This window comes from Oryctolagus cuniculus, chromosome 2 (assembly GCF_964237555.1).
Source record: "Oryctolagus cuniculus chromosome 2, mOryCun1.1, whole genome shotgun sequence".
NCBI lineage: Eukaryota > Metazoa > Chordata > Mammalia > Lagomorpha > Leporidae > Oryctolagus > Oryctolagus cuniculus.
The window spans coordinates 4,744,978-4,767,682 of NC_091433.1; the positions used below are offsets into that span (position 1 = coordinate 4,744,978).

Consider the following 22,705-nt stretch of genomic DNA (forward strand, 5'->3'; position numbering starts at 1 on the left):
GATGTCGGCAGGGCAGCAACTGTTACAGCCAGAAACAAGGCCTGAGTCGTCGGGGGGGGGGGGGGGTGCGCACACGGTCAGTGGCAGCAGCAGCACCGGTGGCCTAGCGTCCCTGCACAGAGTGGGCGTGGCGAGTGTGCGGCCTCTGCTGGTACACTCGCTGTGCCTGCGCCCAGGGCAGCACTCGCCCACCTGCTGGGGGCATGGGTGGCCATCGTCTTTGATGTCGCTAAGCGTATTCCGGGGAGCAGCAGTGGAGCTGACCGTGGCCCCCGTGCCGGCCTGCACTGTTGTTTATTTCTGACCTCAGCTGTGTGACTTTCGACGCGCCCGCCAGGAACAGCACAAACAACATGGAGAAGGAGGCTGCGAATATCTTTTTTTCTATTTAATTGTCTTACACATTTAGTTTATCTAACTGGTGGTTTTTGTAAACATTTGAATGTCAAGATTCAAATTGAAAGGTGATTCTCTTACAAAGGTTGTGGATTGAAATGTCATTGTATCTGCAAGGTGCCACACCCGACCCCCACCCCCACACACACCCCCAGGCCTCCCGGCCGTGTCGCACGTCAGGGGTTACAGCCGCTTCACAGGGAGAATCCAGGAGCCCTGCTGCTGAGCCGTGCGGGTCCACCTTCCCCACCCGTGTTTAGAAACCGACTTTCAGACCGCGCCGCGTGTGCCGACCCACCCACCTCGGGCAGGCAGAGGACCCGTGGCGTTTCTTGCCTACAGGGAGGCCCAGGGTCTCCCCTGCCCCCTGCCCTGGGGAGGGGACGGTGACCCGCTGCTGGTCCCTGGTACTCTGTCCCCCTTCCCCCGAACACGGCTGCTGAGCAGTGGGCGAAGCATGGAGCCTGGCTCGCGGCCCGCCGAGCAAGCGCCCGCCCGGGCATGGCTGGGGTAAGGTTTGCTCGCGGCAAGTGGCTCAAAACAATCAGTTCATGAGATGGGCCGTCTGTCTGAAGTCCGCAGCCCTGGCCTGTGCAGTGGACGCAGCCGTAACCCGCTGAAGGGGCTGACGGAGGCCCCCTCAACGTGAGGCCAGGGCCTGCGTACTGCGGAGATGCGCTTGTCTGCCCGTGGGGGTCGGCAGCGAGTCTTATTTGCAAAGCAGCATTAGCGACAGAAGCGATTGCACCGTGATGAGTAACCTCTACATTATCAGTGATTCTACTCATGAAATGGCCCTCGCAGTCCCTCAGTTCCCTGCAGGTGGCACGGTGTCAGGAGCCCGCCCCGCCGCCTAGGCCGACTTCTCCGCTGCTTCCGTCTCCTGCTCGGACAGCTTCTCCTCCGACAGGACCGACATCCAGGGCGACACGGAGCGGGTGACGCTCTGCTTGGCCAGGTTGTAGTGGTTGATGACGGTGTAGAACTTCTCCCGGGCGCTGGAGTCCTGCTCTGCGTAGTAGCTCTCCAGGCCCTCCGGGACGCACTGCGTGTTCTGCAAGACAAGCGGCCGCTGAGCAGGCTCACCCTTGGCCACTCACGGACACGGGAGACCCGCACACGCCTGGACGGGCGGGACTCGGGCTCCCAGAGCGTCTGCCCACGAAGTGCCCTCGTCAGTGGCTTTGAGCCTACGAGGACACGGTGACGCTTCGGACCCGGCCACAACAGCCACTTCAAGGAGGGAAGGGAGCCGAGCAAGGCTCTGGTTGTGCTGCGGTCCCAGCAGGTGCACCCGGGTGGAGGCCAGCGCTCAAGGCCAAGGAACCAGCGGAGAGGCCACGAGGCGGCAGGAGCCGCCGTGCATCGGATGAGAGGACCTTGGCGGAAGCTGCGCCCCACAAGCCCCTAGGCTCGTCCACGACGCTCTGTCACGTGAGCATTTTGAAGGCCGGCCTACAGCTGCCACCCACTTGGGCCCCAAACAAAGCTGGCTGTGGGTCAGCGCAGGAGCTGCCTTGGCCCCGGCTCCCAGCCCCCAGGGGAGGGGGCCGTCTCCACACCGGTCACCCGCAGGGCACAGCGGGCAGGACTCTATTTCCCAGCCGGCTTTGCAGCCAGGCGTGGTCCCGTGGCTACAGCACAGCGGGATTCAAGTGGAGCAGGCTATGGACGGGCCGTGAAGGGAAGCTGTCCGCCCTGCGCAGGGCAGCAAGGGGCAGGGGCCCGGGGCTTCCGGACAACCCCACGGATCCCACCCAGCCTTCCAGCCTGGACGGACCCCCGACCTGCCTAAGCTACTGGGACTGGCGTCTGTGGGGAGGAGAGGGACACGGTGCGGCTAGGCCAGGGCCTCTGGCTGTGGCCATCAGGCCCTGGGAAGGGATTGAAAACTCCAGATTCTTGGGCCCTCCCTGCTCAGCCCTCACTCGGCCCATCTGTGCTGTCGGGACCCCCAGTTTAGACACCTCCCGTGGAGTCTGGTTTGGCCCCACTGAGTCCAGCATCTTGGCCAAGGCCTCCGTGCTGGGAAGTGTGAGACCTGTTGCTGGTCCTCAACAAGGAAACCTTGAGCGTCCACCCCACGGCCTAGGCAGGTGCAGGGGGCAAAGGGGGGCTGCCTTCCCCCAGGCCCTTGTCCATCGGGCTCTGCACCAGGCTGCGGCACGGACTCAGTCGCCCTGGGGAGCCTCCTCGGGCCCGAGAGCTGGGCTCTGGCTCTGTAAGCTCCAGCAGGTTGACTGGGCCTGCTCCTGGAGGGCGTTCAGCCGACCCCAGCAGCAAAGGGGAGCCGGGGCTGGGCCGCCACTGCCGGGCTACACGGGACTCTGCAGGCACATCCTCTCCCGGTGAGGTGAGTTCCACCGGCGGGGGGGCGGGGGGGGGGTCAGAACTGGAGAGCGAGGTGGTCCTCCAGGGCCACGCAGGTGAGTGGGAGAGCTCGGCCCCACCCACCCGTTCACCCTTCCAAGGTGCTGACCTCAACTTCCCTCCCCCACACGTAGAGGGGTGTGGGTAGGTCCTCCACTGACCGTGACCAGCAGTCAGGCCCCTGCCCTCGCACACGGCCCCAGCCACCATCACTCCTCTGCATGACCAGCTCAGTGCCCTCAAAGGCAGACTAGGGGACTCTGACAGAAGGGCTGGAGCTCGGGCAGCTGGGACCACAGTGGGAGTCCCAGCTGCCACCAGAGCCAGGCCTAACGCCGCAGCCTTCACTAGCCAGGGCCAGGGGGGCGCCAGGCCGCAGCTGCCCCCTTGGAATCCAAGACCCTTCTCTGCCCCCTGTGCTCTGTAAGCCCAGCGCCATGGCCCAGGCAAACCCTGGCATCTTTCCTGCTTGGGCTCCGTGGCTACTGCCTCTCAGAGGGAAGCCACCAGTTCTGTGAAGGTGTGGCGGGCTCCGCCCCTGCTGCCGGCCTGCCGCGGGGGGTGGGGGGAGGATGGAGTGGGAGGGCTCTGCTCCAGCTCTGGTGTGTATGGATCAGACGTACCTGCAGGCCCCATGTGCGCAGGCCAGGGGGCTGTTGGACCTGGGCCCATGGCACCAGCTGGGGTCACTCGAGTCTGCTCTCAGCCTCAGTTCTGTCATTGATAAAATGGGGCCAATGTGTCCCACTGCCAGATGGCGGCGAAGACTAAAGTCCACACTGGCAGCTCAACTAGGACGTGGCCACGGCCGCACAGCAGACACAGAGGTGGACAGCCTGGAGGGGCAGAGCGAGGTGCAGCCCCACCTGGGCACAGGTGCACATGACACCCTGGAGAGGCAGTCCATCCTGGACCCGGGACAGCTGCCGGGGCTGTCACGGGCTGTACAGGGGAGCCAAGCCCTCTGGCCTGCCCTGCCACCTCCCCTGACCTCTACCCACCACTCACCAATGCTCGGGAACACGTGGGCACCTCGGTGACAGCAGGGGCCACCAGCCAGCACCTGCCGAGCAGCCACTATGCCCTCCTGGCGCCAGCCCGGGGTGAAGGACCCCGGAGTCGCCGATGCCTCCCGCACAGGACATGGCAGCAAGCCAACGCAGGGGTGGGGACAGGAACCCCTGGGGGCTAGGGATGGCTTCCCAGGGGAGAGGAGCTAGGAGGGGTGCTCCTGAGAAACCCCTGGTGCTCCCCACTGGCTCGGGAGGGGAGGAGAGGCGGGAGCTGGGTTGGATGCGGAGCTGGTCCCCAGCCTCTCGGGGCACATCTCTCACCTGTGGAATGAAGCCAGCGACCCAGCCGCCTCCCCAGTACCTGCGTCGCTAAGTGCTGTTCTAGGAGCCCCTCGGTGGGCAGGATAGAAGGGCACAGCCAGCAGAGACAGCTCGGGGGCTTGGCCAGAAACTTAGACCTTCCTTGTGTTTACCAGTTTTCTAAAACTCCTACATCTTTATGATAAAAATATGCAGAGGTGGAAACCTGCGTCCTGCCCGGCCCAGGTGGCCTCACCGCATGCCCTGGGTGCCCTCGGCACTGCCGCACAGAGGCGCCCGGCAGGAGGGCTGCGCCGTCAGCCGCCGAGTCTCCCACGTCTGGCTCAGGCTCTCTGCTCTTGCCCTTGCCCTGCCTCCCAGATCCGGTCTTCTGGTCTGTCCCCATGCCCTGGCCGCCGGACCCTCCTGCCCACACAGCAGACTCCTCAAGTCATCTCACTGTCCCCGCCTCTCCCCTCCAAGCTCAGTCTCCCCAGGCGACCTGAAGGGTCGTCCCCATCACGTCCCCTACTCCACGGCCTCTGCCTGGCACCCCCAGTGCCCTGCAGCCTGGCCACACACTGGCCCATCTCCCAGGGCCTGGGGCTGCCCCCAAGTGCCCGCCTGCTGTTCCTTCTGTGCTTGCAGCTCCAGTCAGTCAGGGCCAGCCCTCCCCACCCCAGGGCTCCCCGCCTCCACTCTAGGGCCCCCAGGGCAGCAACAGCCGCTGTGGAATAAAGCATGGATGAGGGCACGGGCGCCCTCTGCTGGGTGCACGTCCCAGAGCACAGCTCTGCCGCAGGGCCCCAGAGCCTCAGCTGGGCAGAAGCTGCAGCCTCCCGTCTGCCCGCCCGTCCCCGACCTGTCCATCCCTTTCTGCTCCTGACGCCCGCGCTCAGCACCCTGCTCACCTCTCCGCCTTTGTTCTGGCGACTGGCTGGAGTCTAGCACCTGCCCGGTGGGCGCCAGGCTCAGGCTTGTGCCATCAGGGCTGGCTGAGGGCCAGGAGCCCAGCCCCAGTGCAGCGGCCCCGGCGCAGCGGCAGGAGGGCCGGTCCCCGTGTGGCCATGCAAGGCCTTGCCCTCTTGCCCTCGGCTCCCCCCAGTGCATCCTTGCCTTTGTGTGGCCGTGGTCCCGTCCCTGCGGGTTCCTGCCTTCCCCAGACCCAGGGTCTCAGACCTCCCTGGTGCTCTCACTGTGCCCTCTGCCTGCCTGGCCTCTCCCGAGGCAGGGCCTCTAGCAAGGGCCCTCCGGCCCCAGGCCACAGAGCGCAAAGCCCCGCTGCTCTAGTGCCTGCCTCAGACCAGCTGGGAGACAGGCAGGAGCGGCCTCGAGTTCAAGGGCGAATGCGAGGTGTGGCCCGGGGCCCTGTGGGAGCAGTGGAGCTTACCTTGAGGACGAAGCCATCCGGACAGGCGCGGTCATACTTGTACACCTTGTAGACGACCAGGAAGACGACACAGGTGAGGAAGGCCAGGGCAAAGAGGACCAGCACAGACACCTGTGGGCGGAGGCAGGGGCCGTCAGGGGCTGGGAAGGCAGCAGGACACGCACAGACACACACGGGTGCACCTGCCCCAGGCACGCAGAGACGGGCTCTGAGGGAGACGTGCACCCAGGGCCAGACAGCTGGGGGCCCTTTAGACCATGTTAATGCCATTTTAATTCTTCACCATATCCTTATAGCACCTTCACTTTTTAAAATGTATTTTTACTGGGGCCAGCGCCATGGTGTAATGGATAAAGCCCGAGTCCCGGCTGCTCTACTTCCTATCTAGCTCCCTGGCCCATCCAGGTCCCTGCTGCCCACATAGGTGACCCAAATAGAGTTCCAGACTCCTATCCATCCTCCTCTCTGTATAAATCTTTTTAAAGTTTGAGAGAGCAAGCGAGCTCCCACCTGTTGGTTTCACTCCCCAGCTGGCTAGGACTGGGTCAGGCTGGAGCCAGGAGCAGGAACACAATGCAGGTCTCCCACATGGGTCTGTCATTTTACCTTTTTTTTAAAAATTATGTATGTATTCAAAAGACAGCAGAGAGAGAGATCTTCCATCCGCTGGTTCACTCCCAAATGCCTACCACAGCAGGGCCAGGCTGGAGCCAGGAGCTCCATCCAGAATTCCCATGCAGGTGGCAGGGGCCCAAGCACGTGGGCCATCCTCTGCCATACTCCCAGGCGCATCATCAGGGAGCTGGCTTGGAAGCAGAGCCGAGACACAAACCCAGGCACTCCCGTATGAGACACAGAGCTCCCAAGAGGCAGCCGAGCTGCTGCACCGGGCGCCCACCCACTTCCCCTTAAGTGACTTACTCAGTAGTACAGACCCTGCGTGCAGAACCCGGGCTACAGCCACAGTCGGGCCCTGGTGCTGCTCACGCGGCTCACCGTCCGCTCAGCTTCACCCCCGACAACAGGAGTCAGTGCTGCTCACTGCTACGTGCCTGGCACACAGCAGGTGCTCAATAGGTTCCCAGCACACAGTAGGTGCTCAATAGGTTCCCAGCACACAGCAGGGGCTCAGCCTGTGTTTGCAGGTGAACTCCACCAGCGAGAGGGGCGTGGAGGGGCAAGAACGTGTTGGACGAGAGGCTGGGAGGTGAGCAGACTGCCCTCCCCAGCCCAGGTGAGCAGTGGGAGCGCCCTGGTGCCCCAGGACAGCGGGAAGGAGGCGGAGGCGCGGGCGCTGGGAGCCAGCGAGAGCCTGAAACGCGCAAAGCCGCTCACTGCCCAGCTCCCCTGCTACCGCCCGGGGCTGCCAGGCCGCTGGGCTCCTTCCGCTGGCCGCACACAGAACCCTGCGGTCGCCAGGTCAGCGATGTGGCCAGAGTTGTCCCTGGAGTTCCTCGGGGCACGGCTGCAGGCAGAGTGCCAGGACGTCCCCACCCCCACCACGCCGCGCAGCCCCTGTGCTCTGTGGCAGGTCACCAGGGCGTCCGGGGCAGACGCTGTGTGAGGAAGCCTCACGTGCTAGCGCCACGTTCGCCTGGAGGCCGGGACGCCGGCCCCGCCGAGAACCCTGGGGTCCCCATGGATGACTTCCACGTGGGACCCTGTGCGCCATCTGAGAAGCCCTGAGCCCCACCTGCCTGTGACGAGGGACGATGGCCCTGCCACCTCCCAGGGGCTGTCAGCTGCACGTGCCCCAGGGAGCCAGAACCCACACAGTCCCCCTCCAGTCCCAGGGCCCTCAGTCTCCAGGCTGAGAACCATCGCAGGCTGCATCCTGGCTATCCGGCTACCCGGAGCCCCGGCCTTGGGAAGGAGGCTCAGCACCACGGGTGCAGCCTCAGGGCCAGACGGGCCCTCCCATCCAGTGCGCTGTCCGTGGTGCTGCAGATCCAGCCAGTCCTGCGGGTCCTCTCGCCACGTTCCCCAGGGCCCCTGGGCCCCTAGCCCGGGGTTGCTCCATCCCTGCACAGCCGCCCCCGCCACCAGCCACACCCCTGCAGACCCCTTGACTGGCAGGAAACCACCTCATCCCCTCCAAGCCCGCCCTCCCCACGGCTCCCACCCCAGCCTGGCCTGGAGACCCTCGCTGGGAGTGCCCCACCCTGCTCAGGCCGACACCCCCAACAGGGGCACAGCAACTGCGCTGTATCTGACCTTGCCCTGCACACGGTGTCCAGGCGCAAGGGGGCAGGGGAGGAGGCACGTCCAGGCGCCCACCATTGGACCACAGCTACAGCCCACGTTCAAGCACACAGCCACATGGACTTGGGAGGCCGACCATGTGAAGTCAAGTTTTCTGGAGAAAGAAGAGGCAGCTGTCCCAGGAGCCCGGCAGCCCGGGCAGCAGCAGGGACTGGCCAGGGACAGCCACCAGCCCTGACCATACTCGGAGCTCAGTGGGGCTCAGCCCCTGCGGCTCTAGCTCCCTGGTCCACGTGTCCAGGCCCCAGCGAGAGGAGCCATGTCCTAGAGCTGGCACAGGGGTCCACACAGCGGCAGGGCCCCGAGTGCCTGGCGAAGCGGGCAGGGCCCAGAGGCCTGAGGTGGCCCGAGACCTGGGTGCAGTGCACAGCACCTGGTCTGTCCAGCTTCCCTCTCTGCCCCAGGATCCCCAGTCTTCAGAACTGAGCCATGAGAACAGCTGGTGGGGTGCGGGGGCAGAGGACAGAGATGCACCCACAGACGGCAACAAGAGGCCCTCCCAGTGCGGGTGCCTCTGCCTGCCCCGGGGTCTGAATTCCCAGCGTGGCACCTCCCCCCACCCGCTGGCGATGGCGCCCTAAGGGGAGAGCTGTGCCCTTCTAGAAAGACCCCAGCTGGCTCAGCGCTGGCTCCGGGCTCAGCCAGCACAACCTTGAGCAAGCAGGGTGCCTGTTGTCCCTGGGGACTGCGGGGGAGGGGGCAGGGCCTCCCAGCCTTGCAGGCTTCTCTGGAGAGTGACAGGGACCAAGCTTCCAGAACCTGCTGCGTCCCTCTCAGAAGGGATGCTGACGTCCGCCCCCAGCACCCATGAGCATGACCTCATTTGGAAAGAGGGTCTCAGCAGGGGCAGTCGCACCGAGAGGAGGTCGCTGGGAGGGGCTCGAAGCCAACGTGACCTGTGTCGCTCATACACAAGGAAGCCTGGACACGCAGACACGCACGTGACCCCAGAGACCGGGCAGCACCAGGGCCCCCCGCAGCTCCCACCATGAGCTTGGACTTCCCACTTCCAGGTCTGGGAGGGAACAAACATCTCAGCCCCCCAACCCCGGTGTGGGGTCCCCCTCCCAGAAGCCGCAGGAGACGCACACAGCCCCCACACCAGGACTGAGCCTGGGGCCTCGGGTCTGGGCTGCCAGGGTCTCTGCGCCCTCCTGTGCACACGGGCCTCGCTGCCTCCTCTCCCCCAGCCCGGCCTCCAGGAAGGCGGTGGAACCCCCAGCCCTCTCCGGACACGTCAGCCAGCAGGCGTCGGCTAACCCGGCCCCTGCTTTTCCCTAATTTAAGGCAATTTTTTAAAAGGTGCGTCCCAGTTTGGAGGCTTTCAGGGGCACCCCTCCCCCGCCGCCCATGAGACAGTCAGGAATATTCCAGAACACAGAGTGACGTTACAGAACCAGCCATCCACAAAGCCTCCACGGGTGCTGACAGCCACGCCCCTCAGCCCCCGCCAGCAGCTGCCCCACATCCCAAAACCACAGATGCTCTGCCCCAGAGGAGCTGGCCATGTGGCCAGGACCCAGTGAGACACCGGCTCAGCCACGCCTGGTGACCCTGGGGAGGCATCCATGGCAGCACTGCCCGGGTTTACGGGGGCCAAGGGCAGGACACTCGTGCCAGGCACACAGCGGGCTCCGAGCTGTGGGTTGCAAGTGGTTTGTCCCCAGAGGCTCACGTGCCGGGAGCCTGGTCCCCAGGGTGGCTGTGCTGGGAGGTGGGGTCTGAGCACTGTCTGCCTTCCTGCCTGACCCTGGGGCCTCTCCCGCTTACACCGCCAGCCAGGACGTGCCCCAGAGCTGAGCCAAGGCGGGCTGACACCCTCGGGGCTGCGGCTCGGCAAGCATCGCGCCCTCTGACATCATCAAGTCGCTGGCCACGGGGGTTCCCGGAAGCGGGGAACACACAGGGGCACAGCTCCTCCCATAGCAGCGTGAGCCGTGTGCCACAGCACCTGCAGCCTCCAAGCCGTGTCCACTCCAACGCCCACCTAGCTCAGTCGCACCCTCACTCTGGTTAACAGGATGCCCCAGCGTTCCCCAGGGCCAGGGCAGCCACCAAGGAGGAAGCAGTGGCGACAGCCCCAGCCTGGACGTGGAGGAGCTGGGAGCCGCCCGTGGCTGTGGATGACTCGCACGAGCTCCTGGAGGCTCTGACGCCCGGGCCCTCCCAGGGCGGGGCCAGGTGGCACCATCGCTCCGAACCCTGTGTGCAGCCGAAGCTGCAACCTCGGGACAAAGGGAGGATCCCACGCCCAGGAAGACTCCCCAGGCGCCACACAGGGTGTATCCCGCAAGTGGACAGACAGGCCCAGGCGTGTTGCCAGCGGTCAGGGCCACCCCCCCCCCCCAAACCACTGCTAATCCCTGCGCAGTGGTCTGAACGCGTGGCTCAAAGAAGCACGTGCAGCTGCAGGGCCGCAGGGCCTGGGGCAGGCAGGCGGCTCCTGGGGACGGCACAATTGGGTCAGCGGCGTCACTGCGGGAGGCGCCGCCTCCTCCCCTCCCCTCCCCTCCTCTCTGTCCTGCCACAGAGGACACTGCAAGGCGGCCAGGCCCTCCGCAGGTGCTACACTGCCCGGCCCCGCTCCGATCTTGGCCTTCGCAGCTCCCAGAACCCAGGCTGTGCGTGTCCATCACCCGGCCCCGGGCTCAGGCACCTGCGTGAGCAGCACCGGGCAGGCCAGGACCCGCAGAAGCCTCAGCAGTGTGGGCGCCGGGCTCTTCAGACGGGGAGGGGATCATCGCGAGCCTGAGAGACCCCCGTGTGGCCGCAGGGCAGAGACTCTGGGAGGCCCCCCCACCCCACCCAGGGTCTCAGGACTGCCAGTGCAGGGAGCTGTGACAGCCAGGGCTGCGATTCACGCCCTTCATGGGCAGGGCACCCACAGGGCCTGGGCCCTCCACACCCATGGGGACCTGGGGAAATATTTAGAGTTTCATTTGCTTCAAAATCAGGGTAAAAATACAGTGACGACGACAACGAACACAGACCCGGATCTCGTCTGGCCCGTGCCCGTCTTCAGGTCGAGGCAGTCACCACTTTCCTTCTGGACGGCGGGGGAAGGCACCCCAGAAGGCAGCACAGCTCGGGCCCAGGAAGCCCTGCCTCCTTCCATCCTGCAGATTCCACAGGCGGCCAGGGGACGCTCCCAGGTGATCCGGCCGTGGTCCCCGTGCAATCCCACGGGAGGCCCCGCTGCAAAAAAACAGCGTTTCTCACAGTGCTCAACACTTGTCTGCAGGAGGACACCTGCCAGGGACGGAGGGTGCGTGGGCGTGTGTGCACACATGTGTGTGCGTGTGTGCACGCGTGGGTGTGGGCATGTGTGCACGCATGGGCGTGTGTGTGCACACCTGGCCATGTCCATGCATGTGCATGCCTGTGTATGTTGAAGCTGAGTCTACATCATCCCCACTCTGTGCAGCTGTCAATCAAATCTCTATGGCAGGGCCGGCGCCGCGGCTCACTAGGCTAATCCTCCACCTAGCGGCGCCGGCACACCGGGTTCTAGTCCCGGTCGGGGCGCCGGATTCTGTCCCGGTTGCCCCTCTTCCAGGCCAGCTCTCTGCTGTGGCCCGGGAGTGCAGTGGAGGATGGCCCAAGTGCTTGGGCCCTGCACCCCATGGGAGACCAGGAGAAGCACCTGGCTCCTGGCTCCTGCCATCGGATCAGCGCGGTGTGCCAGCCGCAGCGCGCCGACCGCGGCGGCCATTGGAGGGTGAACCAACGGCAAAGGAAGACCTTTCTCTCTGTCTCTCTCTCTCACTGTCCACTCTGCCTGTCAAAAAAAAAAAAATCTCTATGGCAAATGACGATGGGATGAATGGCAGCTACCACGCCAGGGTCTACACCTTGCTGTGTGACCTTGGCACAGGCCAGCGGCCGCCGCCGTGATAGGCTCTGTGCCTTTGACCTCTAAAGGAAGCCACAGGTCTTCTCGGAATGACACTTCCCACGCATGTCTCACTAATGCGGGCTAGTGAAGAAACCCGATCACACCCAAATACTGGTACTGAAATATTGCAAACACACAAATTTCAGAACGTGTGTGTGCTTGCGTCTTTAACACACGGAACAAGATCTTTTAAATACCGTGACTTCCACAGAATGAGACGCGCAAACACCGGCCCAAGACCTTGACACGCGCGGGTGCCTTGCACGGGCTGCAAAGTCAGAGGCCCGGTGGCTACGCCTTGCAGTGCGTTCCCCGCATCGCGTGTGCACTGAAGACTATAAAACTCTGCTGAAGGAAATGAAAGAAACAAATGCCTGTGTCATGGGCTCCGTACCCAGGATAGGACGCCCCACTCCTGATTTCCAAATACATGACCACGCCACAGCAGCCAAAGTGCCACAGTGCTGGGCTGGCGTGAGAGAAGACACGGGCCAGCGAAATATAACTAGAAGCTGGGAAACACCTTGTGTGTCCACCGCTGATGGGGCCAAGACCACTCTCTGCTCCGACAACTGGACACCCACCCACAGAGTGATGGAGCTGGACCCTTACCTCACACCCTATAGAGAAACCACACCTGAGTACAGGCGCTAAGGCAGCCTGAAAGAAAACAAACATCATAACCTTGGATTCGGCGGTGTTGTCCCAGATATGACATGAAAAGCACAAGCAACAAAGGCAAAATAATGAATATAGATGTTACAACAGATAAAAAATAAACTGTTGAGTTAGGAAGAAAGTAAAAAGAAAACCCAGAGAACGTAGTAGAAAATATCTGCCAACCACATTTCCTCAAGGGCCTAGTGTCCAGAGTATGTAAGAAACTCTTAAGAACTAAATAACAAGACCATCCAACGAAAATGGGGAAAGATCTCTCTCTCCAAGGACAAATGGCCAACAGGCACAGGAGGATGTGCAACACCAGTAGTCATGGCAACGTGAATCTGAACCACAGCGAGATACACCTCATACCCACTGACACGGCTGCAGTAAAAATCATCGCAGGACCGGCACTGTGGCGTAGTGGGTAAAGCTGCCACCTGCAGTGCTGGCACCCTGTATGGGCGCCGGTTCGAGTCCCGGCTGCTCCTCTTCCCATCCAGCTCTCTGCTGTGGCCTGGGAGAGCAGTAGAAGATGGCCCAAGTGCTTGGGCCCCTGCACCTGCACGGGAGACCCAGAAGCTGCTCCTGGCTTTAGATCGGTTCGGTTCCAGCCACTGCGGCCATCTGGGGAGTGAACCAGTGGACGGAAGACCTCTCTTGCTCTGTCTCTGCCTGTCACTCTGACTTTCAAATAAATAAATAAATCTTAGAAAACAACAACAACAACATAACAAGCACCGGAGGAGCTGGCGAAGTCGGAGCTGTGTACGCGGCGGAGGAGGATGTAAAGTGGCACAGCTGCTCTGGAAACCAGCTCGGCCGTCCCACGATGCAGAAACACGAAACCACCACACAAACCAACAATGCCACTCCTGGGCGTACACCCGAGAGATTAAAAACAGAGGCTCCAGAAAAACTGGCGGGTGAGTGTTCAGGCAGCACGCCTCCCATCAGCCAAAGGTGGGAAAAGAACCAAACGTTTTCCAACAGATGAACGGATGGAGCAACACGCCATGCGTCCATAACAGGGAATACTATGCAGCCACAAAAAGGGGTGCACCTGCTACCACACGGCTGAACTTGCAGACGCCGCGCCCAGTGTAAGAGGCCGCCTAAGCCCACGCTACAACAGACGGTGCAGAAGAGGTAAACCCACGTCCACCAGGGGTGTTGCAGTGGGGTCTCCTTTTGGGGCGATGGTGGCGGGACAGCAAGGCGCATGCGCTCCATGGCACTGAACGGTATCACTGGAGTTCATTTCCTCTTACGGAGAGTTTGCCACAATTAAAAAAAAAAAATGGGCCAGAGGAGGGGAGCGGGACACCGAGGGGGTCACAGGATGTCGGGGGGATCCTGACACACACAGGTGAGGTAGGAGAGACACAGGAGTAGCCAGGAGCAGGCAGGTGCTAATGGGCCAGGGCGAGGAGGGGCCGTGTGGCCCAGGGGGTGGGGCAGGCTTCAGGGACGGTCGCTGCCCCCCCTCCCCACTGCTCTGACCGCCCTCACTCACAGCAGGCTGCGAATGACAAGGCCAAGGCCAAGGCCAAGGCCAAGGCAGCACACTGGATCTCGGAGCACTCACCAGGCCTATGCGTTGGGCAAAACCTCCCTTGACTCCCCCGTGCCCAGCTGTTCTCTCCTGTTGAAGCCTCCTGGGACCACTGCCCAGCGGGGGAGACAGGGGCAGGGAGTCTGCAGCAGTAGAGGTGTCCCCCACCAGGCCCCTGGCACGGAGTTCACAGCGTGCCAAGCGGGTGTGGCTGGAGATCCCACTGCCGCCCCTCTCACTGAGTGACCTTGGGCCTGCTGCCTGATCCCTAACGGGCCACGTACAACGTCGCCACGGCAAGGTCAGCCTCCAGACGCCGTGACTAAGAGCGCAGGAAGGGCACTCGGGAGCTGGGAGCCCGGCAGGCAGCGGGTCGATGGCTGAGCCCTCCCACCCCCGGGGGGAGGGGAGTGGCAATGAGCATTTGTGCTGAGTAATGCAGTAAAAAAAAAAAAATGATCTTGGAAGACGAGGATGTCTCCTACATCCTCAAGTGTTTCCAGCACTAACTATTGTAGGGACCCCACACAGAGGTGAACACACATCCCCGAGATGACTCAGCCCCCCGTCGGCCGATTCCGGGTGCAGCCCCCCTGGGCAGCCGGGCTGGGAGCCCGGGGCTCTGCCTCGGCGCAGGTGGGCAGCCAGATCCCGCGAGGTGCTCAGCACAGCCAAAGGTCACCACTGGGGACGTGCCAATGTGTTCCCAGGACCTCTGCGTGAAGACCCCCCGGCCCCCCACTGCCGAATGCCAAGGAGTCAGCATAAACAGTTAACTAACGCCCAGGGTGACTGAGAGCTGGAGACAGGCGTGCACACAGGTGCTCAAGGTCACCAAGGACATGAGATGCAGACAAGCGCCCACAGAATCACGCGTGACCGGGTGCCAAGGGTCACCCTCCTGGAGCACCGATGGCCAGCTGAGTACCCCTCAGGAAACCGCCCGCGACAGGTGCATGAACCCACCGACCCTCCACTCTCCAGGCCCTGGGGGCAACGCGGCCGAGGCCAGGGTGTGGCTGTGGGCCCCATCCTCCCAGACAGCCGGGGGCGCATGACACCCAGCCCCTGGCAGCCCCTGGCCGTGAGAGGGGATGTGCAATTTGAAACGCTGAGGTTGGCTCACGCAGGAACCATCCCAGTCCGTGTTTATCCCGAGCGTCAGCCTCCTCCCGCTTTCCCCTGGAGCCCAGCCTTTCCACCCATGCTGCACGGAGCCCACAGAACCCCTCCCCAAGGGCAGTTGCCTAGCAACCAGCCCAGCCAGCAGGCAGCCAGGAGTGTCGTCCCCGGGTGAGAGTCATAAAGCAACATTCAGAAAGACGTGCGTCTCCAGGATGCCACCCAGAGGTGCATGCTGGCGCTCACTGCTGGCTTGGCGTTGCAAGATCTGAGAGGCAGGACTGCGTTCCTGAGACGCGCCCCTGGACGGGGAGAGGACCAGGGCCGAGGCTGGGGAGCCACGGGGAAGCCACGGCATCACCAGTGGGACAACGAAGCCCTTCTGCCCCAGCCAGAGGTGGCTGAGCCCTGGGCAGAGGGCACACCCTGGCTGGGCAGGGCAGCTTCCGTGCCACCCTCCTGCTCCCCGGCCGGAGAGGCCCCCACCTCAGGCAGCCACGGCAGCAGCACGCTTCGCCCGTGCACGCACACGGAACAATCGAATGCCGAGAGGACGTTGCAGAAGGGCGGGCGCCCCAGCACTTCCCAAAGGCTGCCGCTCTGCCCTGTGCCCGACGCACCCCCGTCCACTGCTCACCCCACAGCAGGTGCAGGGGGCCAGGTCAATGTCCCCTGTTCAGAGGGGCCTGGCACAGGCAAAGGCAAGCGGCACCCTCAGAACCCAAGTCGCTCAGCTGTGAGAGTCTGGCCCACGGCATCCCGGTCAAGCTACCAGCCCAAGGCTCCCAGGGCAAGGTGCCAGGCTCCGATCCTGCCGCCAACACTCCTGACGGGGTGGTCTGGGGCAGGTCCAGCCCCCGGCTTGGTGGGAACAAATACCCCAAGGCGGTGGCGGGCGCATGATGAGGGCCGCCACTAAACTCGCTCAACAGGCGGGAGCCCCGCAAGCAGACCCTGGAAGTCTGGCCAAGTCCCCCTCGCTGGGAGGCCAGCAGCTCCATTAGTCATCCATTTACTTTATCAAGCTGTTACTGAGTGTGCATTAAGTGCCAGCGAGGAGACGGATCAAGGAGCTCTTCCCAGGGCTGCACGCAGGGGCTGGGGGGTAAGCTCCGCCTGCACACTCAGTCCTCGCGCCTTCACCGGGGCTCACGGTCTCGTCTCGGGGGGTTGCCGTGGCCTGCTCCCCTTCCCGGGCCACCGATTGGGTCGAGGGGCCTTTGCTTCAAACAACCACCCCTCCGGCCTCTCGGGGACACCTGTTCCCAGGCCTCACACTCAACCCAGAGGAGAGAACCTGGGGGCAGAGGGGCCCGGACACTGGCACAGGAGGAAGAGGCGAGGGAAAGGAGGCTTGCTCTGGGAGCAGGTGCAGCCCCGGAGCCTGCGCTCAGCCAAGGCTGCGGGAGTGGGGAGGGGTGACGTGTGCGTGCTCTCTGCGGGGCTCAGGCAGGAGACGGAGGGCACCGGGCAGCACAGCGCTGGCAAGGCTTCCGAGTCAACAAAAGGGAGAGGATCTTAGGATCTGTAGAAGCGAACAACGCAGCAGCCTGGGGGGCGGGGGGGGGGGAGCACCCAGAGCAAACCTGTACAGCAGAAGCTGGGTGAACCCTGGGGCTGCGGCCAAGAGCCCTCTGCCTCAGTTTCCCCTTGGTCATGCAATGGAGATACCAACAGTGCCCACCCGGGAGGCGTTTATGAAGATGATGCGAGACAGTCAGCACAGGTCCGGGAGCCAAGTGTGGCCCCCGCTGGTGGGGTGGGGGCACTCGAGAGCTGCCAGGTGCAGTCACTGCTCATTGGGAACAGGGAGGGTGAGGTCAGTCCCAACCCAGAGGCTTCCTGGAGGAAGTGGCAGCTGAGGCAGCAGTGGAAGGAGGCAGGAGGTGGGGGTCACGTGGGGGTCCCAGGAGATGTGGTGGACACGCAGGCTTTGGGACCGGAGTCACGAGGAGGAGCCCAGTCCCCCGGGACCGCACAGTGTCATCAGCCAAAGGGGTTAATGGCGCCGCCTTCAGGGTGTGGGATCACCAAGGAGGCCACAAAGCGGTGGCCTAGGAGCGTGCCCAGCGGGTCTGTGCGTAACCAGGGCAACAGGCTCATCACTCGTCACAACCCACTGAGCACCTGCTGGGTCCCTCAGTACCTCGCCTCCTTAGAGGCAGGGCTCCTGCCACCTGAGCCAGTCCACTGGGAGGGGCACAGAGGAGCCAGGTAACCGCACGGTCCCAAGCACAGCGACCACGGGCCCTGGTGGCAAATGTGCGTCAGCTGGCCCTTAGGCGAGGGACCTGGGGACCTGGTCCAGGCGAGCATTCAGGAGACGCACCAAGGCATCGGGGCCAGGGGGCGGAGCCTGGCACATGACAGGCACTCGGTAGACAAAGGAGCAGTGGCCCGAAGGCTCTGTTCACTCCTTGCTCCGTGAGGACCTAAAATGCCAGGGCACAAGATGTGCTCAGAAATCTGGGGCGCCTGACACCATGACCTTGGCACCCAGGTCACTGGTGCCTTACCCAGGAGGAGCAGCAGCCGATCCCTGCGTGCACACAGAGGACAGGCGAAGCGGCAGTGGAGGAGGCAGAGGCCCATTGCCTTGGTCCTGGCCATGAACCTCAAGTACGGACGGACTGCTGTGCCACGGGAGCATCTCGGCACACGCCCGTCCTCACACCAGCAGAGGTCCCCGCACCTCAGTTTCTCCATCTAGCAGCGGGCGAGAGTGTGGGAGGATCACGGGAGCCAACTCAAGGGAACACGCTGCACCCGCACCAGGCACCCGTGCTCCTGGGTTCTCCCTGGCTTCCCCACTCTCTCCACGAAGGCGCCCACCTCCCTGGCCGCACCGCCATGACCCGCCTGGGAGGGTTCCAGGGAGACCAACCAGCACACAGTGTACAAAGGGGCCGTGCAGACCGGGACGTGGCCTTTTCCCCCCGGGCATGCTGCTCCACGTTAAGTGGGGGCACCAGTGAGCCAGCCACTCTTCAAGGCCTGGGGGCCCCTGGCTGGCTCCCGAGCCCCGTTCTGAGTCTGAGCGAAGTGGCCATTTCAAATCCTTTCTCCCCATGTTTCCGGCAGAATGAGTCTCCAGATGGACCCCAACTTCTTCCTCAACCAAAGGCTCTACCTCCAGGGTGACCCGGATGGTCCACAAGGCTCCTCCCACCCAGACCTTTCAGGAGGTGGCAAGGGTGAATCAGCACAGCACTCCGGAGCCTGGCTCTGCCACACACAGGGCTGTGGCCACCTCAACCTGCCCTTCTGTAAAATGGGTTTACCCATCGGTACCAGCCTCCCACAGGTGCAGGGCTCAGCACACGGCCGGAACTGTCAGATAGTTGAATGTCTGGCGAGTGATTTTCTCCAATGTTTGTCAGCTGTGTCTAAAAGAAAGTTTGTGGGTGGGGTTTCCCTGCGACAGAAATCAGTAATACAGGACCAGGACCACTTTGGAAGATGAAAAGAAAAACATGCTTTGGGATAAGGCCTTGGGTGGGGTGGGCAGCCGGAAGCTGCTGGGTTCGCCCACACGGCGTCGCCTCCAGCCCCTGTGCCCGCACGGATCCCGTCCGCAGCTCGGCAGACGCCTGCTGGGGGCCAGAGCAGGACCAGGCCCCCGGGCACTCACCTTAAGCCTCTCGGTGATGCCCTCCGTGATGCTGATGGTGAACTCGGCGATCTTGGGAGCACGCGCCTTCCCCTTCTTGCGGTCGGGTTCATACTCGGTCTTGGTTTTCACGACCACCTTACAGGAAGCAGACGGGCAGGCCGTCAGGGGGGTGCCTGGAGGCGCGGGGTAGGACTGGGGCCCCCGGGGTTCTGAGGCGTGGTTCCGCCAGGGAGCGAGTCAGGGAAAAGAGAGAAGAGCCGCCGGTCCAGGCAACCTCCCGGGCCGGGACTCCTGACGAGTTCACGGGCTAATACTCCCGATGCCGCCCCCGCCCCCAGGAGGGGAACGCTGTGACACAGGCCGCGGTCACACGGCCGCATGGCATCGCACTCCTGAACCAGGGCTCCTTCTGCCACTGGAGCCAGAGTCCAGGCGCAGGTGGCTGGGGGGACACGGCCCTGAGCAACCAGCCTGGAAGAGAGCAAGTCTAGGCCAGTCCTCTTCCCCTCCACCTGCCATTTCACAGCAGGAAAAAGCTTTTCCCAGCCTAGAAACTGGCCCTGCCTCCGCCCGCACAGACCTTCCCACCAGCTTCAGGTGGGAGGCCCCTCCCTCTGCCACCCACGGCCCAGCCTCGAGGCCACTGCATGCGTGACACCTGCGGCCAGCGCCTGGTGTCGTCTCTGTCCCCCGGGGACAGGCAGTGTTCCAGGGCTCTGATCCCCAAACCCTGCTCCCCAGAGCAGGTCCCGGGAGTGGCTGCCAGACTACACCTGCTCTCCCCGGCGGGGGGAACCAGGAGGGGGGAACCGGGGCGGGGGGGGGGGGTGGATGCTGGGAGCCAGCCTCGGAGGAGGGACAGGAGGACAACGTGGCCATGCCAGTGGCACCGAGAAATGACCCCAAGAGCCATGAACGTGGAACTATGCTCTGCCCCCCGCCATGGTGCAGAGGGAAGGGCGTGCCCAGTGTGAGTTGGAGTGGGTGACCCCTGCGAGGCACCCACTTCTTGGGACAGCACCCCTTGGGCGTCGCCCTCCTGTCCTCAGCTGCACCTGAGCAGCCCCGTGGCCTTGAGCACGCACTTGACCTGGAGCCATTGTGAAATGGGAGCAAGTCTCATCCCTGGGCTACGGCAAGGCAGAGGAGACCCACGGGACCCTCAGCCCAGGGTGGGGGCTCGGTGGGTATTCTGTGGACCCTGCCTCCGGCACTAACAGGTGAGGTGACCTGGGCACTCTCTCTGCCTCTGTTTCCACATCTGGAAAATGGGCCGGATGGTGGTGGCTATTTCCGTGAAGTGGAACAAGCGCCAGTGTGAGGTGAGACAGCCCTGCCCTCGCTGCGGCTCTGGGACGGCTGTGCCTCCGGGGGAGGGGGCCTCGCCTCCCTGAACCCCGACGCTGAGCAGCGCGGGTGAAGCCAGGTCTCATGGGAGAGCTGCCTGGCTGCAAAAAGGCAGGAGCCGGGGGGGGGGGGGGGTTGCCCTTCACCGGTGACCCTGGGCAGGCGTCAGCTGCCTCGGTCCTGCCTGGGAGTCCCCCCTCTGGAGCAGCCCTGCCCGGGACTGAGACTCAGTGCCTTCCCCAGCCACCTGGCGGCCCCACGGGTTAGCAAGGGGTTCACACCTGCCGGAACCCCCCCTCCCTGCGTGGGACAGGCTCGGGCGCAGCAGACAGAAGCAGTTGATAGAGGGGCTGCCTCAGCACGAGGAGTGGGCACAGCTGTCTCTGCTCTCGGGCTGAGCAGGGGTCTGGGCCAGGCTCTGCTAATTGGGCGCACCTGACCTTGACGGGGAGCGGGGGGTGGGAGCAAAGCCCAGCCGGGATCAGGAGCGTCCCCAAGGGTCCCCATGGCAACCTGGGTGCCCAGATGTGACCAGCTGGTCCCCCTTTCCTGCCGCCCCCTCCCCCCCACGCAAACCACAGACAGCAGAGCGGAGAGAGTCACACCCACTTTGGGGAGCTGAGTGAGCCCCTCGAAGGGTGCACGTGGGGATACAGGCGGCACCACCGAGACCTCATCCCACCCCCGCCCAGCTGTCAGCAGGTCCTCAAGCCTTGGGTCAGAGCCCGAGGGCGACTACCTAAAACCACCAAGGCGAAAACACTTCAGCTAGCTCCGGGTACCCCCACCCCCTTGTGGCTTTTTAAAAAGTAGCAGCAAGGTGCTGGGAACGGATGCTGGGTGTCTGATTTCAGATCTGCGAGACGTTTACAGATGGGAGTCACCTGTTTAAGCACGAAGTCGTGAAAACACTGTTCTAGCGCATGCAAACGAGTCCAGAAAAAAAAAAAAAAAAAAGCAAAGCCCACCCCGGGCCCAGGTGGAAGAATCAAGGGGTCCCCACTTCCCTCCCTCCATTGGGTGCACCGGGGGTCCCTGGAGAACACCTCCCTCCAGCACCCACACCAGGCCAGCGGGCAGAAAGGGCAGGATTGGCACTGCAGCACCAGGGGGGCAGGGGGCGGGCGCCCCCGCACTGGGCTCACCCCAGAACCAGAGTCCCCGGGCACGCGGGATCGGGCGACCGCTAGCCCCTGGATCTGTCCACGAAGGGACGTGCTGCCCACCGAGGTCACTTATCAGGGTGCTGACCCCGAGGCGAGGCCTCCCACCCACCGCCCCGCTCCAGAACCGCGGGCGGGCACGCTGTCCCCGCCGGGGCCGCCTCTGCCGCACGCGCCCGCCCCGCTTCGCGTCTCCGGCGCGCGCGGCGCGGGGGTGCCCGAGGCCCCTTACCTTATCCGGGGGCGGGAACTGCAGCTGATTGACGTCCAGGGGCGTCATCAGGGGAATGGTGTCGAAGCCATCCTCAGGCAGCGGCTGCTTGCTGCCCTTGTCGGCGAAATTGTTCCCCAACTTCACCATGGTTCCGGGAGACCCGAGGCTGCCGCCTGCGGAGGCAGGGCCGGGCGGGAGTTACCGCGAGCAGGACGCGGGGAGGGTCCGCCCGCCGGCCCGGCCGACGTCTCCGGGGAGGGGTCGAGGGGACGCGGCGGTCACCGCCGATGCGGAGTGGGGGTGGGGGCGCGCTCTGCATTTGCGGAGCCACCTCGCTGCGCGCGCAGGGGCGCCCCGCGGCCGGCGAAGGGCCGCCGCCCCTGTCCAGCCCGTCTGGGCGCGCCCCTTGCCCGGGGCCCGCCGCGCCCTGGCCACCCCGCCCGCCCCGGTCTCCCCACCCGCGACTCGGGGCGTTGAGCGGCCCCCGAGCCCCGCTCCCTGGCGGGCGGCGCCCGGCCTCGGCCGCACTCACCCCACGCCCGGCTCCGGCAGGTCTGGGCTGCGAGCGCGCTCCGAGCCTCCGCGTCGGCCGCTCCTGCGCGCAGCAATGGCGGAGGCGGCGCCGCGCGGGGCTGGCGCGGAGCAGCGATTGGGCTCGACTGCGGCCCCCTCCTCCCCGCGCCCGCCGCCTCCCTTCCTGCCGCTCCCGGGGTTAATTGTGCGCGGGTGGCGGCGGCGGCGCCTCCGCCTTGACGCAGCGCGCCCGGCAGCACAAAGGAGCGCGCGGCCGGGCGGGGGAGCCTCCCCCGGGACCCCGCGGCCGCCCCAAGCCCGGGGACAGCCGAGAAGGGGGCGGGGGTGGGGCGCGCCCCGCTGGGAGGCTTGAGGGTGGAAAGGCGCCCCGGGGCGCGAGAGGGTGCGGGCTGCGCAGGCCTGGGGCGGTGGCGGCGGCGCGGGCGCAAGGCGATTCGAAACGAGAAGGGGGGTTTAGGGCTGGAGCGATCCCCCAAAGGTGGGGGGACGTGGGGAGTGGGGCAGTCGCGCAGACCTGGGCGTCCTAGGAAGCGTTTGGAGAGATCCCCAGAGGCGGCGGGCTGGGGCCGAGTCCAGAGCCTCCCCTGGTGCTGGGCCGGGGTGGGAGAGGCGACGGGCGGCAGGGTCCCGTGGGTGCGGGATGCAGGGCTGCGCCTCCGAGAGCGGGGGACGCGGGCGCCGGAGGGCAGGTGTCCGGGGCGGAGAGCGCGCGGCGCGGTGAGACCGAGGGGCTCCTGCAGTCTGGCCGGAGCGGAAGGCGAGATCCCGCGCGCCCGGCGGAGGAGGGGCCGCTTGGACGGTCCCGGGCGCGCAACGAGGACGCGGGGTTCTAGCCTGACCCGCCCCCCACCAGCCAAGCCGGACCGCGTCG

At 64.5% G+C, this 22,705-nt stretch overlaps 1 protein-coding gene across 2 annotated transcripts; it reads right to left on the reverse strand.

Annotated features, from left to right (window-relative positions):
• Window positions 1-373: 373 nt before the first annotated feature.
• Window positions 374-22,481, reverse strand: NSG1 (neuronal vesicle trafficking associated 1). Of its 2 annotated transcripts, none has more exons than XM_017350246.3 (5): window positions 22,349-22,481; window positions 21,319-21,473; window positions 18,595-18,711; window positions 5,470-5,580; window positions 374-1,450 (listed from the first exon to the last, which is right to left on the reverse strand). In XM_017350246.3, the coding sequence occupies exons 2-5, from the start codon at window positions 21,445-21,447 to the stop codon at window positions 1,250-1,252; spliced, it is 558 nt and encodes a 185-aa protein (XP_017205735.1). In that variant the 5' UTR covers window positions 21,448-21,473; window positions 22,349-22,481; the 3' UTR covers window positions 374-1,249. The 2 variants fall into 2 exon arrangements, with proteins under 2 accessions (XP_017205735.1, XP_008272297.1); XM_008274075.4 differs by lacking the exon at window positions 22,349-22,481 and adding an exon at window positions 21,833-21,964.
• Between the last annotated feature and the right edge of the window lie 224 nt (window positions 22,482-22,705).